The sequence below is a fragment of the Sciurus vulgaris genome, assembly GCF_902686455.1.
Source record: "Sciurus vulgaris genome assembly, chromosome: 1".
NCBI lineage: Eukaryota > Metazoa > Chordata > Mammalia > Rodentia > Sciuridae > Sciurus > Sciurus vulgaris.
In genome coordinates this window covers 89,974,292-89,988,498 of record NC_136461.1, presented here as the reverse complement: position 1 = coordinate 89,988,498, position 14,207 = coordinate 89,974,292, and the positions used below count along the sequence as shown (strand labels likewise).

Here is a 14,207-nt window from a genome sequence, read left to right as displayed (position 1 = left end):
GCAAGTATGGAGGAAGGAAGCACTGTATAGAGGGAAAAGAGGGGTGGGAGGGGCGGGGGAAGGGAAAAATAACAGAATGAATCAAACAACATTACTCTATGTAAATTTATGATTACACAAATGGTATGCCTTTACGCCATGTACAAACAGAGAAACAACATATATCCCATTTGTTTACAATAAAATAAAAAAAATAATAAAAAAAATCCCAATGATGTACCTTACAGAAATAGAGCAAGCAATCATGAAATTCATCTGGAAGAATAAGAAACCCAGAATAGCTAAAGCAATCCTTAGCAGGAAGAGTGAAGCAGGGGGTATCAACTATACTACAAAGCAATAGTAACAAAAACGGCATGGCACTGGTACCAAAATAGGTAGATCAATGGTACAGAATAGAGGACATGGACACAAACCCAAATAAATACAATTTTCTCATACTAGACAAAGGGGCCAAAAATATGCAATGGAGAAAAGATAGCCTCTTCAACAAATGGTGCTGGGAAAACTGGGTATCCATATGCAGCAGAATAAAACTAAACCCCTATCTCTCACCCTGCACAAAACTCAACTCAAAATGAATCAAGGACCTTGGAATCTGACCAGAGACCCTGCATCTTATAGAAGAAAATGTAGGTCCAAATCTTCAATATGTCGGCTTAGGATCAGAATTCCTTAACAGGACTCCCGTAGGACAAGACATAAAAGCAAGAATCAATAACTGGGATAGATTCAAACTAAAAAGCTTTCTGTCAGCAAAGGAAACTATCAGCAATGTGAAGAGAGAGCCTACAGAGTGGGAGAAAATCCTTGCCACTCATACTTCAGATAGAGCACTAATTTCCAGAATATACAAAGAACTCAAAAAACTCTACACCAAGAATACAAATAATCCAATCAACAAATGGGCTAAGGAAATGAACAGACACTTCACAGAAGAAGATCTACAAGCAATCAACAAACATATGAAAAAATGTTCAACGTCTCTAGTAATAAGAGAAATGCAAATCAAAACTACCCTAAGATTTCATCTCACCCCAATTAGAATGGTGATTATCAAGAATACAAGCAACAATAGGTGCTGGTGAGGATGTGGGGGAAAAGGTACACTCATACGTTGCTGGTAGGGCTGCAAATTAGTTCAGCCACTGTGGAAAGCAGTGTGGAGATTCCTTAGAAAACTTGGAATGGAACCACCATTTGACCCAGCTATTCCACTCCTTGGCCTATACCCAAAGGACTTAAAATCAGCATACTACAGTGATGCAGCCACATCAATGTTCATAGCTGCTCAATTCACAATAGACAGATTGTGGAACCAAACTAGATGCCCTTCAATTGATGAATGGATAAAGAAACTGTGGTATATATATAATATATACAATGGAATATTACTCAGCCATAAAGAATAATAAAATTATGGCATTTGCAGGCAACTGGATGAAATCGGAGAATATCATGCTAAGTGAGATAAGCCAATCTCAAAAAACCAAAGGACGAATGATCTCACTGATAAGTAGATGATGACACATAATGGGGGGTGGGAGGGAGGCAAGAATGGAGGAAGGAGGAACTGTATAGAGGGATAAGAGGGGTGGGAGGGGTGGGGGAGGAAAAAATAACAGAATGAATCAAACACCATTACCCTATGTAAATGTATGATTACACAAATGGTATGCCTCTACTTCATGTACAGAGAAACAAGATGTATCCCATTTGTTTACAAAAAAATTTTTTAAAAAACCAAAGGTCAAATGTTTTCTCTGATATGTGGGTGGTGCGGGGACAAAGGAAGAATGGAGGAATTTTGGATTGGGCAGAGAGGAGTGAAGGCAGGGGAGGGGGCATGAGAGTGGGCAAGATGGTGACTGAGACAAACATCATTATCCTAGGTACATGTATGATTGCCTGAATGCTGTGACTCTACATCATGTACAACCAGAGAAATGAAAAGTTGTGCTCCATTTGCGTACAATGAATCAAAATGCATTCTGCTGCCATGTATAACTGATTAGAACAAATTTTTTAAAAGATGCAAAATTTTAGTTAGGAGGAATAAGTTCCAGAGATCCACAGGTCTACTGTACAACACAGTGACTATAGTTAATATCAATGTATTATAGGAGGACTGGGATTGTGTTTCAGTGGTAGAGCACTTGCCTAGCAAAAGTGAGGTACTAGGTTCAATCCTTAGCCACCACATAAAAATAAAAAAATAAATAAAAAGTATTGTGTCTATCTACAATGAAAAGAAGTTTTTTTTTTAAAAAATGTATTATATACAGGAAATTGCTAAAAGGATATATTTCAAGTTTTTTTTTTTCGCCACAAATAGATGATGAGTATGTGAAGCAAACGAATGATAATAAGATTTAACGATCCCACAATATATACACATTTCAAAACATCATGTGGTATACCTTAAACTTACACAACTTGTGTCAGTTTAAAACAAATCAGAAGGAAAAAACTTTTGTTTATAAAAAAAAATATAAAAAGTAGTTTTTTAAAAATGTTAATTATTCATGTGATTTATACTTTCACTTTTTCAAGGCCTTTGTTCAAATGCCATTTCAATGACCTCCCTCTGCACTACTATTTAAAAATACCTTCTCCTCCACTCACTATTCTTCCCTGATTTTTCCATGTAGCACCTGTCATCATCAGAGAAACTTTATAATTTATACATTTGTCTATTAATGCTTCTGCCCCGGCCCAATAAATGAGTTTTAGGGTTAAAAATTAACTTTTTACTTTTACTGTGACTTCCCAGTTGCATACTTAGGAACTTTCAACAAATATTTGTAGAAAGAAAGAAGGAATCTCTGCCACCTGTGAGATGATATCAAAGGTTGACAAGAATGATAAAGATGTGAAAATTAAAGGTCACTGGGAAAGATTTGAAATCTATAATTATAACAATAAAATACAACATGGAAAATGCTATAGTTGGACCTTGAGTGCACTCCAAAGACCTATGTTTTGAAGGTTTGGTCCACTAGTCTGGGGCACTACTGTTGGGTCTAAAGGAAGATAAGTCATTAGGGGCATACTCTTGAAGGAGATATTGGGATTCTGGTTCCTCCTCTCTCTTCCTCTCTTTCTCTTTGATTCTGGAACATCATGATGGGAGCAGCTTTGCTCCCACCATGATGTGCTCCCTTGCCACAGGCCCAAACGTAACAGGGCCAACCAGCCTTGGAACTAAAACCTCTGAAATCCTGAACCAAAATAAATCTTCCCTCTTTTGAAGTTTCTTTATCTCACGTATTTGTTACAGCAACAGAAAGCTAACTGAGACAGAAAAATAACTATTGTTATTTTGTTACTGTTAACAGTTGTTTCATTAGTAGCTTAGGGATGCATGTTGAAAGAAGGATAGACCAGAAATAAACTATTTTCCTTCTAAGTGGTTTATATTTAATAGGGAAAGTAAACTTCTATCAGCTCACAATAGCAATATGGGCTGGGCAAAAGGAAAACCATCATTAACATACAATACAGCTTAGGAGAAGGTTTGTGACTATATTTAGATGGGCTATAGAAAGGCATGTAAAATTAACTTTCTCAGAAGAATGGTTACAAATTGTCAAAGAAAGAAATGAACAGAAATGTTCAGCCACTACAAAACGCAGGCCCCTCTAATCTGATACTTCCCCCACCAGGCTCCAGCACTACCTGTGTGGAGCTGAGATTACCTGGACACCCTCACACAGCATTCCCAACCCTCATGCCCAACAAACATGGCACCAGAGGAGACCTTGGGGGCTGGGGATGTATCTCAAAGTACTTACCTAGCAAGCAAAAGATCCTGGGTTCAATACTCAGTACCACGTATAAAATAAGACAAAACAGAGGAGACTTTTGCTCATCCTCTTAGCCACTCTACCCCAAAAGTTGCTAGACAGAAAACTACCACTGACCCAAATCCTTCAGCCTCCATGAAAATGACCTGCCTGGCTCAGAGAGACTTTCAGACCCAAACTCTTCAAGGCTCACATCCTGGTTTGCCACTGTCTCACTATGTCAACCAACACCCCAGGTTGTCTAATACCAACTCAGCCTCTGTCTCCACTTTCCATCCCCTAATTTTCTATTCCACCCTTCAATTCTCACAATAGCATCTTATAACACCTTCTTTTCAGAAGACAGATCTTATGAGGTCAGCATAACCTTGTCACCAAAACTTAACAAAAGCATTACTGGTTGAGCATCGCTAATTCAAAAATTCAAAATCCAAATGTCCCCAAACCTAAAACTTTTTTGAGAACTAACAAAGTTTTTAATTTTGAAATAGCTCAGATTTCATAGTTTCAGATGAGGGATGTTCAACTGGTAAAGACAATGCAGATGTTCCAAAAGCCAAAAACTCCAATATTTGAAATTAGGTTTCAAGCATTTCAGGTAAGGAATACTCAACCTGTATAAGACAAGTATATAACAAAATCCCTTATGAACATAGACACAGAGATCCCCAACAAACATTAGCATATCAAATCCAGTCTTTCAAAAAAATAGTATATCATAACTATTATGGCTCAACATTTGAAAAGTCAGTATAATTCATCATCACCAGAGAAAAATTATATAATTCTCTAAACAGCTACAGGAAAACTTACAAAGTTTACCACCATTTTTAAATTAAAAACTCAAACTAGATAGAAGGAAGTTTCCACATTCGGATAAAAGTCATCTTTGAAATCCCTCAGCTAACATTATATTTAATGATATATTTTCTCCCTTACATCAGGAACAAAACACAGATAGCTACTTTTACTACCACTTCCAACTGAGCCAGTGCAATAAAGAAAAAAAGAAAAAAACTACTAGAATAAGTGAAATTAGCAAGGTTATAGAATATAAGGTCAATTTTCAAAACTCAATTTCAGCAAAATTTTAAGATTTTGCTCACTAAAAGACACAGAGTCTATGTATCTGACAAAAGCTTGTATACAAAATAAATAAAACATATGTAGTAGATATATAAAATATATAGAGACATATATACTACAATGTGATAATTTTAAGAAACTAATATTTTAAAATGGGCAAGAGACTTGGCCAAGACACCTCACAAAAGATAATATATGTATATTAAAAATGAAAAAGTATTCAACATCATTAGTCATCAGAAATCATAATAAAATACTATGTCAAACCAATCAGAATGAGAAAGAAAATGTTTATAATATAAAATGCTGACACAGATAAGGCACAGCTAGAACTCTCACACTTTACCAGTGTATAAAATGATTCAACCACTTTGGTGGGTTTTCATAGTTAAATTGTACTTAGCCCTATGACCCAGCAATTTAATCCCAGGTTTTTTAAATAAAGAATATGAAAGCATATGTCTATAAATGAACTTAGACAAAAATATTCATGGAAGCTTTATTCATAATTTAAAATTAGAAATCATCCAAATGTCCATTAACAACTATATCATAATATATTCATATAACAGAAAACTACTCAGCAATAATAAAGAATAAACTACATGTATACTCAGAATAAATCAATCTCAAAAACATTTTTTAAGCAAGAAAGGAAAAGAAGTCATCCACATAACAATACATGGTGTATCATGCATTATGGCTCAGAATTTGAAAAATCAGTATAATTCATCATCAGCCCAGGAACAGACAAAACTGATCCACAGTGATAGAAATCAGAAGCAAGTGCTTCTGAGTTGTGTCAGGGTGCACTGACTGAGAAGAGGCATGATGGGACTTTCAAAGATATTCTAGATCTTGTCTTGGTTTGTGGTCACACAAAAGTACAATTGGGAAAACTAATTGAACTAAGCTTTTTATATCAATTCTAATTCTATACTCCAGCCTTAAACAACTAGAAAATAAAACTAAAACATCATACCTCTACAATGCATTCAGTAAATTCAAATAAAAGACATCTAACTCCTCTACACAGAAAATTAAAGACATTTTTAAATTATTAAAATTTTAAAGGCTCTAAATAAATGAAAGTAGCAACATATTCTTGAATAAGATCAAAGCTATAAACAATCTTGAATAAGATCAAAGGACTAGCTAGGCATAGTGGCACATACCTGTAATCCCAGTGGCTTGGGAGGCTGACACAGGAGGACTGCAAGTTCAAAGCCAGTCTCAGCAATTTAGTGAGGCCCTAAGCAACTCAGTGAGACCCTGTCTCTAAACAAAATGCAAAAAAAAAAGAGGACTGGGGATGTGGTTCAGTGGTTAAGTGCCCCTGAGTTCAATACTTGGTACCAAAAAAAAAAAAAAAAAAATCAAGGACTTACACTTCTAGATATTAAGACTCATTTTAAAAAGTCAGTGATTCTGACCTAAGGTATTGGTGTCAAGTTAGACAAACTGACAGAATGGAATACAATGTCCAAAAACAAACATATGCAGACACTTGATTTATGATAAGGTAACACTTTAAAGCAAAAGGAAAAGGGTGTTCTTTTCAATAAATTGTATTGGGTCACATGAATATTGATGCAGGGTGGGGGACAATATTGGCTCCTATCTCATGATATATGCTTTAAAGCAATTCCTGATGAATTGTTGAACTAAATGCAATAGAAAAAATCAATAATGCTTCTGGAAGATAACATATTTATACTCTGGAGTTGACAAAGATATCTTTTTTTTTTTTTTTTTTTTTTTTCTCTTTGGACAGGGTCTCATGGTGTTCAGGCTCATCTCAAACTCCTGTGCTCAAGTGATCCTCCAACCTCAGACTCCCAATTAGCTGAGTCTACAGCATATGCCACCATGCCCAGCAACAAATACATCTCAATTAGTACACAGAAAGCATTACCTACAAGGAAAAAAGTTCATGAAATTGGACTGTACTGCTACTTTAAAATTCTGTTCATAAAAAAACGCCATTAAGTAGGAGTGAAATGCACACCACGAGAGTATTGCATTACATCAAATGGGCTCTGTATTCAGACTATCCTTACAGATCAAGCAAAAGACAATCAATTTAACAGAAAATGTCCAAGAGACATGAAAAGCTATTTCATAGAAGAGAAATATGAATGCCCAATAACCATGAAAAAATGTTCAAATCTCATTAGTTATCACAGAGACGCAAATTAATACTACACAGCAAATAACCACAACTAACAAAATCCAATGGCTAGAATTTAAGACAAACAAGCCACTGCTGATGAGAAAATAAACAGTCATACTGACTTTGGGAAACTGTTTAATATCTGCTAAAGCTGAATACACACCTCCAACTGTCTCCACCCATAGGTGTACATCCACCAGACCACACAAAATCATGAAACAGCCAACAACTGAGAACAGCCTGAATATCCATCAACAGAGAAATAAAATGTCATCTATTCAAGCCACGATAGCAATGGAAATGAACAAGCTGTTTCCACCAACAGCAGCAAGGATGATGTGGAGGAAAAGTAGCCAGACGTCTACATGTACTGCAGGAGTTCCCTCTACAGAAGGTTCAGAAATAGGCAAAACTCATCTCTGGAATGGTTCTCTTTGATGGAACAACTGGGTGATGAATGGGAAAAGACACAAGAGGTGCCTCTGGATACTGGTAATGTTCTACTTCTTGATCTCGGGAAGGTTCCACAGTTGTAGCTGCTTTGTCAAAATTCACTGAGCATACCCAGCTTACTATGTTCTTTTCATATTAACCTGTACTCCCAGTTTTAAAACACAAAGCATGCTTCCATCTCAGGACCCTCATGGACTCCCTGCATGGAATACAATTCAGATTTGACAGGACTTGCTCTTTCTTGCCTTTAGGTCTCAGCACTCCTCAGAGATGTCCTCCTTGCTTCCCCTTCCCAAGAGCTCTCCCCACTCCTGTGTGCCACCCCTCCCCCATTTCTGTCACCCCTTCAGAGCACTTACCATCAGACGTCACCCTGCATATAAATGTACATTTTTGCTTACTGTGTTGTGTGTTCCTTCCACTAGAAAGGCATGCACCCTAAGAGTAAGGACCCTGGCTGCCGCGTCCTTCCCTGGGAGAGAGCATTGCCTGACACAGGGTGTGCATACAACCACCATCTGCTGGATGGAAGAATGCCACCAACACACCAAACAATGCCTGGAATGTGTCAAGACACAAGCTTGGGAGAGGAAAATATGAGAAGAAACTAAAAGAGTAAATGTCAAGTTCAAATACTTAGCAGAGTAGGCCAGAGACAATCGCCCTGAGGAAAGAGATCTAATAATGCCTGGGAAAGCCCATAAGCCCCACAGGCACTTTTCTATGCAAGTTCTGGAAGAAACACTGCAAAATATAAAAGGCACAATGCCTAAGACAAAAAGATGTCTGCCTTCCGAAGGTTCTCACCTGAGCATTACAATGACTTACTTTCATACTGGAGTTAGACAAGAGAGTCATTCCTGCACCTCAGTTTTCACAAATACTTGGAAAACCACAGTATGACTCACAACCTAGGAAATTTCCAGAGTAATACAGCTTATGTACCCATAAAGGAAAAAAACCTTTCTTCAACCCAGAGTGCCTGTTCCTTTATAACCCAAATTTCTTCTGGTATCACCTTGTGATATGGCATAGAAGAGGCACAACAGGGAGGTCTGAAGGTGTGCATAGGCAGGAAGTGGCAGGTTGTGGTATCTGACACCCTGAAAACCAGGTGACCTGGGCCATGGCATTCTCCACTGCACCTCCTTGCCTCATGAGCTGCACGATGCAGGGCCTGGTGCAAGTAAGTGTTCTACGGACTGAATGAACCTTCTTCCAACCCATAATTTTAAGACGGATTAAATGGCTCAAAGAATTAGGCTGAGGAGTATTTTTGGTTTTTGTTTTTTAACCCTAAAGCCACTTATTCAACTTGGTAAGTAATTAATAAAATAAGCACCTGAAGATTCATTCTACAAAGCTCCACACTGTAGGAGAACAGAATGCACAAGAGAGGAAACAGAGGAAACCACTGGTTGAGAAATATGACTGAGAATAAAGCATTAATAACAGAATTATTTGTACCCCACAGGTAAAACCCTTGAAGTTTCCTCTTCTTAATGAATCCTGTTCTTGCATGTTTTTCCTTGAAAAATTATTCCCTTCTTCCTTGCTTTTAAGCTAAGGTATAACTGCTCATTTTTCAGAATTTATTTTCTTCTAAGTTATTCCCTACAGTATTGACAACTGAAGTAATTTCTCAGCAGGTTCAAATCTTCTTAATCCTTCAGATGCTAAGAGCTTACTTGCGGCACCTTTCTATGAAATTCATGATCATTTGTTTCTTACAAACTAAAATGATTTAAATTAGAAAGGAATAATTACATGGAAAAGAATATTATCCCAACATAAAAGGGAAAAAAATGCAGTTTCAGTAGGTCATTAATTGATAACATTTTAGAGCTGGTCCTGGGTCAACTAGTGCCAACTTCACCTACTCATTTTATTAATGGGTAAATTGATGGTAAGCTGTAACATTTTAAGAAGCAGCCAGGTGGTCCAGAAAGGGTTGTGCCCTTACGGGTTAAATCTTTCTACCCAGTGGGTTGAGGTTGCACTGAAAAGTTCACAAATGAATATGCGAATGAATAAATGAATTTATAAGCATTCTTCTAAATGATGGTCATAAAGCTGGTAAGTCGCAGGGCCAGGGCTAAAACCCAGTTCTCCCTTTTCTTTCCTTGGTAACTTCTTGGGTATATTCAGAAGGTGCAGCCTCATTAGCAGTTCAGTTAGTTGTCAGAGGAGAAACAAACTTAGTGAAATCACTGCTGACCTTAGTTGTGTTTTTTTATTTCATTCTGCTTTTAGACATGCAAACAAAAGAAAAGAATGAAAAGTGCCAAGTGGGATGACATTAGAAAATTGCACTGTAGCCAGATCACACATAGAAAATGACAGAAAAGGGGTAGGCAGAGATGGCTCTGTGATTTTCTTCTCACTCTCACCTGATCCAAGAGATATAAAAGGTACAAAGTGAGAATGCATTAGCTGTCAAATCAACAATATTCTATTAGAGGCAAAGACTTCTCTAACAATGCAGCCATTTTCTAACTGTGAGTTTGACACAGTCCAGAACCTGGGGAAGAAGAAGTAGAAAGGGTCAGGAACAAGGATGTACCATGAAAATACTGAGGGTACACTTACTCCTCCAGGAAGTGCTGCTGGGGCCCAATGATGGAGCCTGGCCGGCAAATTCTTATCCAAGCGATGATTTCGGCGTGTGTAAACCTGTAGTGCTTCATTACATAACAGGCTATCAACGTCCCTGTCCTTCCAAGGCCAGCTATAAGAGAGGAACACAGATGAATACAAAGTTCAGCAAATGCATCCACATAAAAACTGAAATTAAACCCTACCAGAAACTGCACTGGCTCCAAGTGTAATGATAATATTAGCAGCTAACACACATGCAATTGCTACCATGTAGAAATCTGTATTTTTCTCTAACCAGTGTAAAGGGCAAAGTGAAAATGTCATGGGGGTGGGAGGGGGCACAACGGAGAAACTGATGTGATGAAAGCAAAAGGATCTGGCAGCCACAGACCAGCTGGATCAGAAAGAGAAAGAGACAGGGGCCAGAGAGACAAGATGGAAGAGTAAGACAGAAGAGAAGCGGGTTTGAGAGGGGTGAGGACGTGGCAATAAGAAAGAGCTGAATGAGAATTTCAATTGGGTCACAAGGAAAGTTAAAAACGACTGATGCTTCTGACCTAGGAAACTGGTACAATGTTGATTTCATCCATGAAAACCTTCAGTTAGAAAAAGGAAATAGGGAAAAGTTAATGGCTGTTTTTGAGGAATCTTCTGGGGGTTTTCTATTAGAGGCAAAGGCTTCTCTAACAATGCAGCCATTTTCTAACTGTGAGCTTGACACAGTCCAGACCTGGGTTGGTTTGTTTTGTTTTGAGGAGTCCTTTTGTCCGTTTTCCCTGGTCAAACAATAGATTCTTCTCTCATCTTCCCTAGTACTTTGAAAAATTCACAGTGTTTCAACAAACCTTACACACCATCAAACCACTTAATTGTACAATACAAACCATTACTTAAGTTTGGCCAATAAAATATGAAACCATGGCACGCATCAATTTAAAAATCCATCCTAATTTCAGAAATGTTAAGGTGCAAAAAGGTACATCTTTAAATCAGCATTTCACGACCTTTTTTACGTGTATTTTTCCCCCAGGAGCCTCTTTACATTTTGTTTTATTTTGTTTTTCCTTATCTTTCCCCATAAAATTGTACTGCCACACACAGATACACTGCACATCTATATATGCATTAGATGTAAATCTGTACTTTATACAGAAAAAGGTTTTTCACCATTCCCCCAAAACAATTTTGCTCCATAATGCCTGGTTTGACAATACACATCAAGAATGAAAATGAAACGACAGCCAAGTTCATGTCTGTAGATGCCTGGAAGTCTTTTCCTTAAAAAAAAAAAAAAAAAAAAATTTAAAGGATATATCTAACATTTTATTAGAGGAAGTGCATACACATCCTATTTTCATCTGAAGTACCTTTTGCCCCACATCAAACGTCAACGTTCTTTAGAAAAGAATAAAGTTTAATTATGGTCTCAGGGGGCTCTTTAATAGTAAGAGGTAAGAGTAATTTTTGCCTTTCCTTCTGCTTCACCCGGAGCCCATAACTGATAATTCCCCAGATACCGGATAAGTCTACGATTGACAGGGTAACTGCTCAGAGAAAACACAGTTGAACATCCTGGGTCAGCAGCAGGAGGCCAGCACTGGTTTCCAGGGTCACAAAGCGGGTCTCCACCTGGAGAGCGGAGGCATCTTCATGGAGACACACTCTCTTACCATGCCCTGCTTTGTGCAAGGAGCTGTCTGATGCCCTCAGTTAGGCTCCTAGTCCTACTCACAATCAAAAAGGTGGTGCAAAGAATTTTCAAATTTCTCTGAAACTAAAGTTGCTTCCCTCTTTTAAAAAGAGTCTATAATTTAGATCTATAAAAAGAACCTACTTAGCACTCAATAGTTGGGAGCTCTTGCCACAGTGAACAGAATAGGAATACTTCACTAAGTTTCTATCAAAACTTTTAACAAAAATTTTAAAGCGTTCATAATTAAAGGGCTCCCTGGCACAGCATGACAAGAGGTTGAAAGTGTTCTATTTATACCAAGTCAAACTCCAGTAGCTTTATAGTTCCAGCCATCTTCTGAAATCCCTATAGAACATCAAAAAATTGCATATCGAAATATCACAATGTTGTTGTATTTTAGATTATTATTTGTGGTAGGAAATTTGAAGAATTCATAGCATTCCTTTCATCAACCACAAAGTGAACAGTGGTAAGGTTTCACACATTCTCAGCAAATTAGTTTCTGGTTTGTCTCTGTATACAAGGCTTTATATGTTGAGGCATGACATTTTCATGCCCTTTCTAGTAGCTACCAAAGTTCATTAGACATAAGATTCTCTCTCCCTCTGCCTTTTAGTTCAATTAAAATACTGAGTGCTGCTTGAATTCCCAAAAAAATAAGCTGACTTAATTAAGGCAGATGTCAAAATAATTAATAGGCCTTTAGAAGATAAGTATGCTATTAAAAGCAATACAGTTGTAATTAAACTGAAAATGTAATCCCTAAAAAAGTATTCTTCATGTGTGTACGAGTGGAAGCAAATGAAGTAAAACACTCTTAAAAAGGTGTCACCACATAAAACCTGACTTTCTTGTATAGGAACTCATCTCACTGCTAAAGGTTCTGATCTTAAAATACAAAAATCTCTGCTATAAGTATCTAGATTTTATATATATGACATATGGACATATACATACATATATACATCATCAAACATACATACCCTAAAAGTAAATACTCACAGGTCAAGGATATACAGAGAATACCTGTAACAAGAATGTTTGACACCAGAGAGTTTTATTTTCACAATGTTTCTTGGATGAAGAATACTATTAAGAAAGATGCTGAGTTTTAATGAAAGCTCTGTATTTCTTCTCTTTCAAATTTGTCAATCCAGGCTATGGACTGTTAATCCACAGATAGATTATATGACCAGGTAGTCATAAAACTGATTCAAAAAAAAGGCCAAATTAATTCAAGCAAAAATATTACTTTTTTTTTATATAAAATTAAACCTTGATGTTTTCTCTTTGGGGGAGGTTTTTTGTTTGTTTGGTACCAGGGATTGGACTCTGGGGCACTCAACCACTGCCACATCCCCAGCTTTCTTTATTTTTCCTTTTGAGACCTTGCTAAGTTGCTGAGGCTGGCTTTTAACTTGCAATCCTCCTGTCTCAGCCTCCTGAGCCACTGGGATTACAGACTTGTACCACTGCACCCAATAAAACTAGACTCTGGAAGAGAAGATATGAATATCTTCTACTAAATGTTAATTGCTGCTATATTCCCATCAGTTCTCAAGTTCTACTGATATTTGAAATATGTGAAATGCTGGGATTTTCTTGAATCTGGGCAATCTTTAACAAAATGGGAGGGAAAGCAAACTTAAGGGGTAAATGAAACACACCCATGCCAAGCCACCCTGCTATAACCAGAAAGCAGTGCTTACAAAGGAGTGAGCGAGGAATACCTTCCCAGCAATACTCAGGCAGAGGGGACGTCCTGCCAATCAGGGGGTCCTGTGCTGATAGGGACAGCGGGGCAGGGTTAGTCCAGGAGGAGGAAGCCTGACTTCAGGAGCCCTTGTCTAAATCAGGGGCCACGTGATATTCACTTGCACCTCTTCCAGTCTCCGGTGAAGTGCAGCCTCCCGTTGCTGCTCATATATTCAGCGAAGTACCTCCACCTACTCAAATCTTAAACATAGAAACAAGGGCCTACAAAGTGGTATTTTAATTTCTGTCAGAACCAAAGCCACACTCGTCTGAATAAGGCAGTTACAGCAACACTAGGCACAGGAAAAGAACAGTACCATCCCCAACACCTACTAGCCAATTAGCATAAAATACGACAAAAACCCATTTTCAGACGCAAAACCACGAGAACAGCACCACCCAGTGGCAACAATGAAGAGCTGCATGCAAGAAACTGGAGGCTCATCTCAAGGTGGCTGAAGTGATTTCTCATTACTAAAATCAAAGATTCTAGTAAAATATCTTCCACCAGACTGGAAAATCTAAACTAGAAGTAAACCTCCTGGCAGTCTAACAACTAGGATTAGGCAAGCAAATATTTTCTAAGTAGATGACATAGGGTTGTCACAAAAAACAACGTGTGGGGCTGGGGTTGTGGCTCAGT

At 37.8% G+C, this 14,207-nt stretch overlaps 1 protein-coding gene across 3 annotated transcripts in view; it reads right to left on the bottom strand.

Annotated features, from left to right (window-relative positions):
* The window catches only part of CDC14A (cell division cycle 14A), a 169,954-nt gene that overhangs the window by 57,183 nt on the left and 98,564 nt on the right, over positions 1-14,207 (bottom strand). For all 3 annotated transcript variants that reach the window (XM_079110671.1, XM_079110669.1, XM_079110670.1), the window contains one exon: positions 10,108-10,246. In XM_079110671.1, coding sequence (XP_078966797.1) covers positions 10,108-10,246 — 139 coding nt within the window. The remainder of the gene's footprint in view (positions 1-10,107; positions 10,247-14,207) is intronic.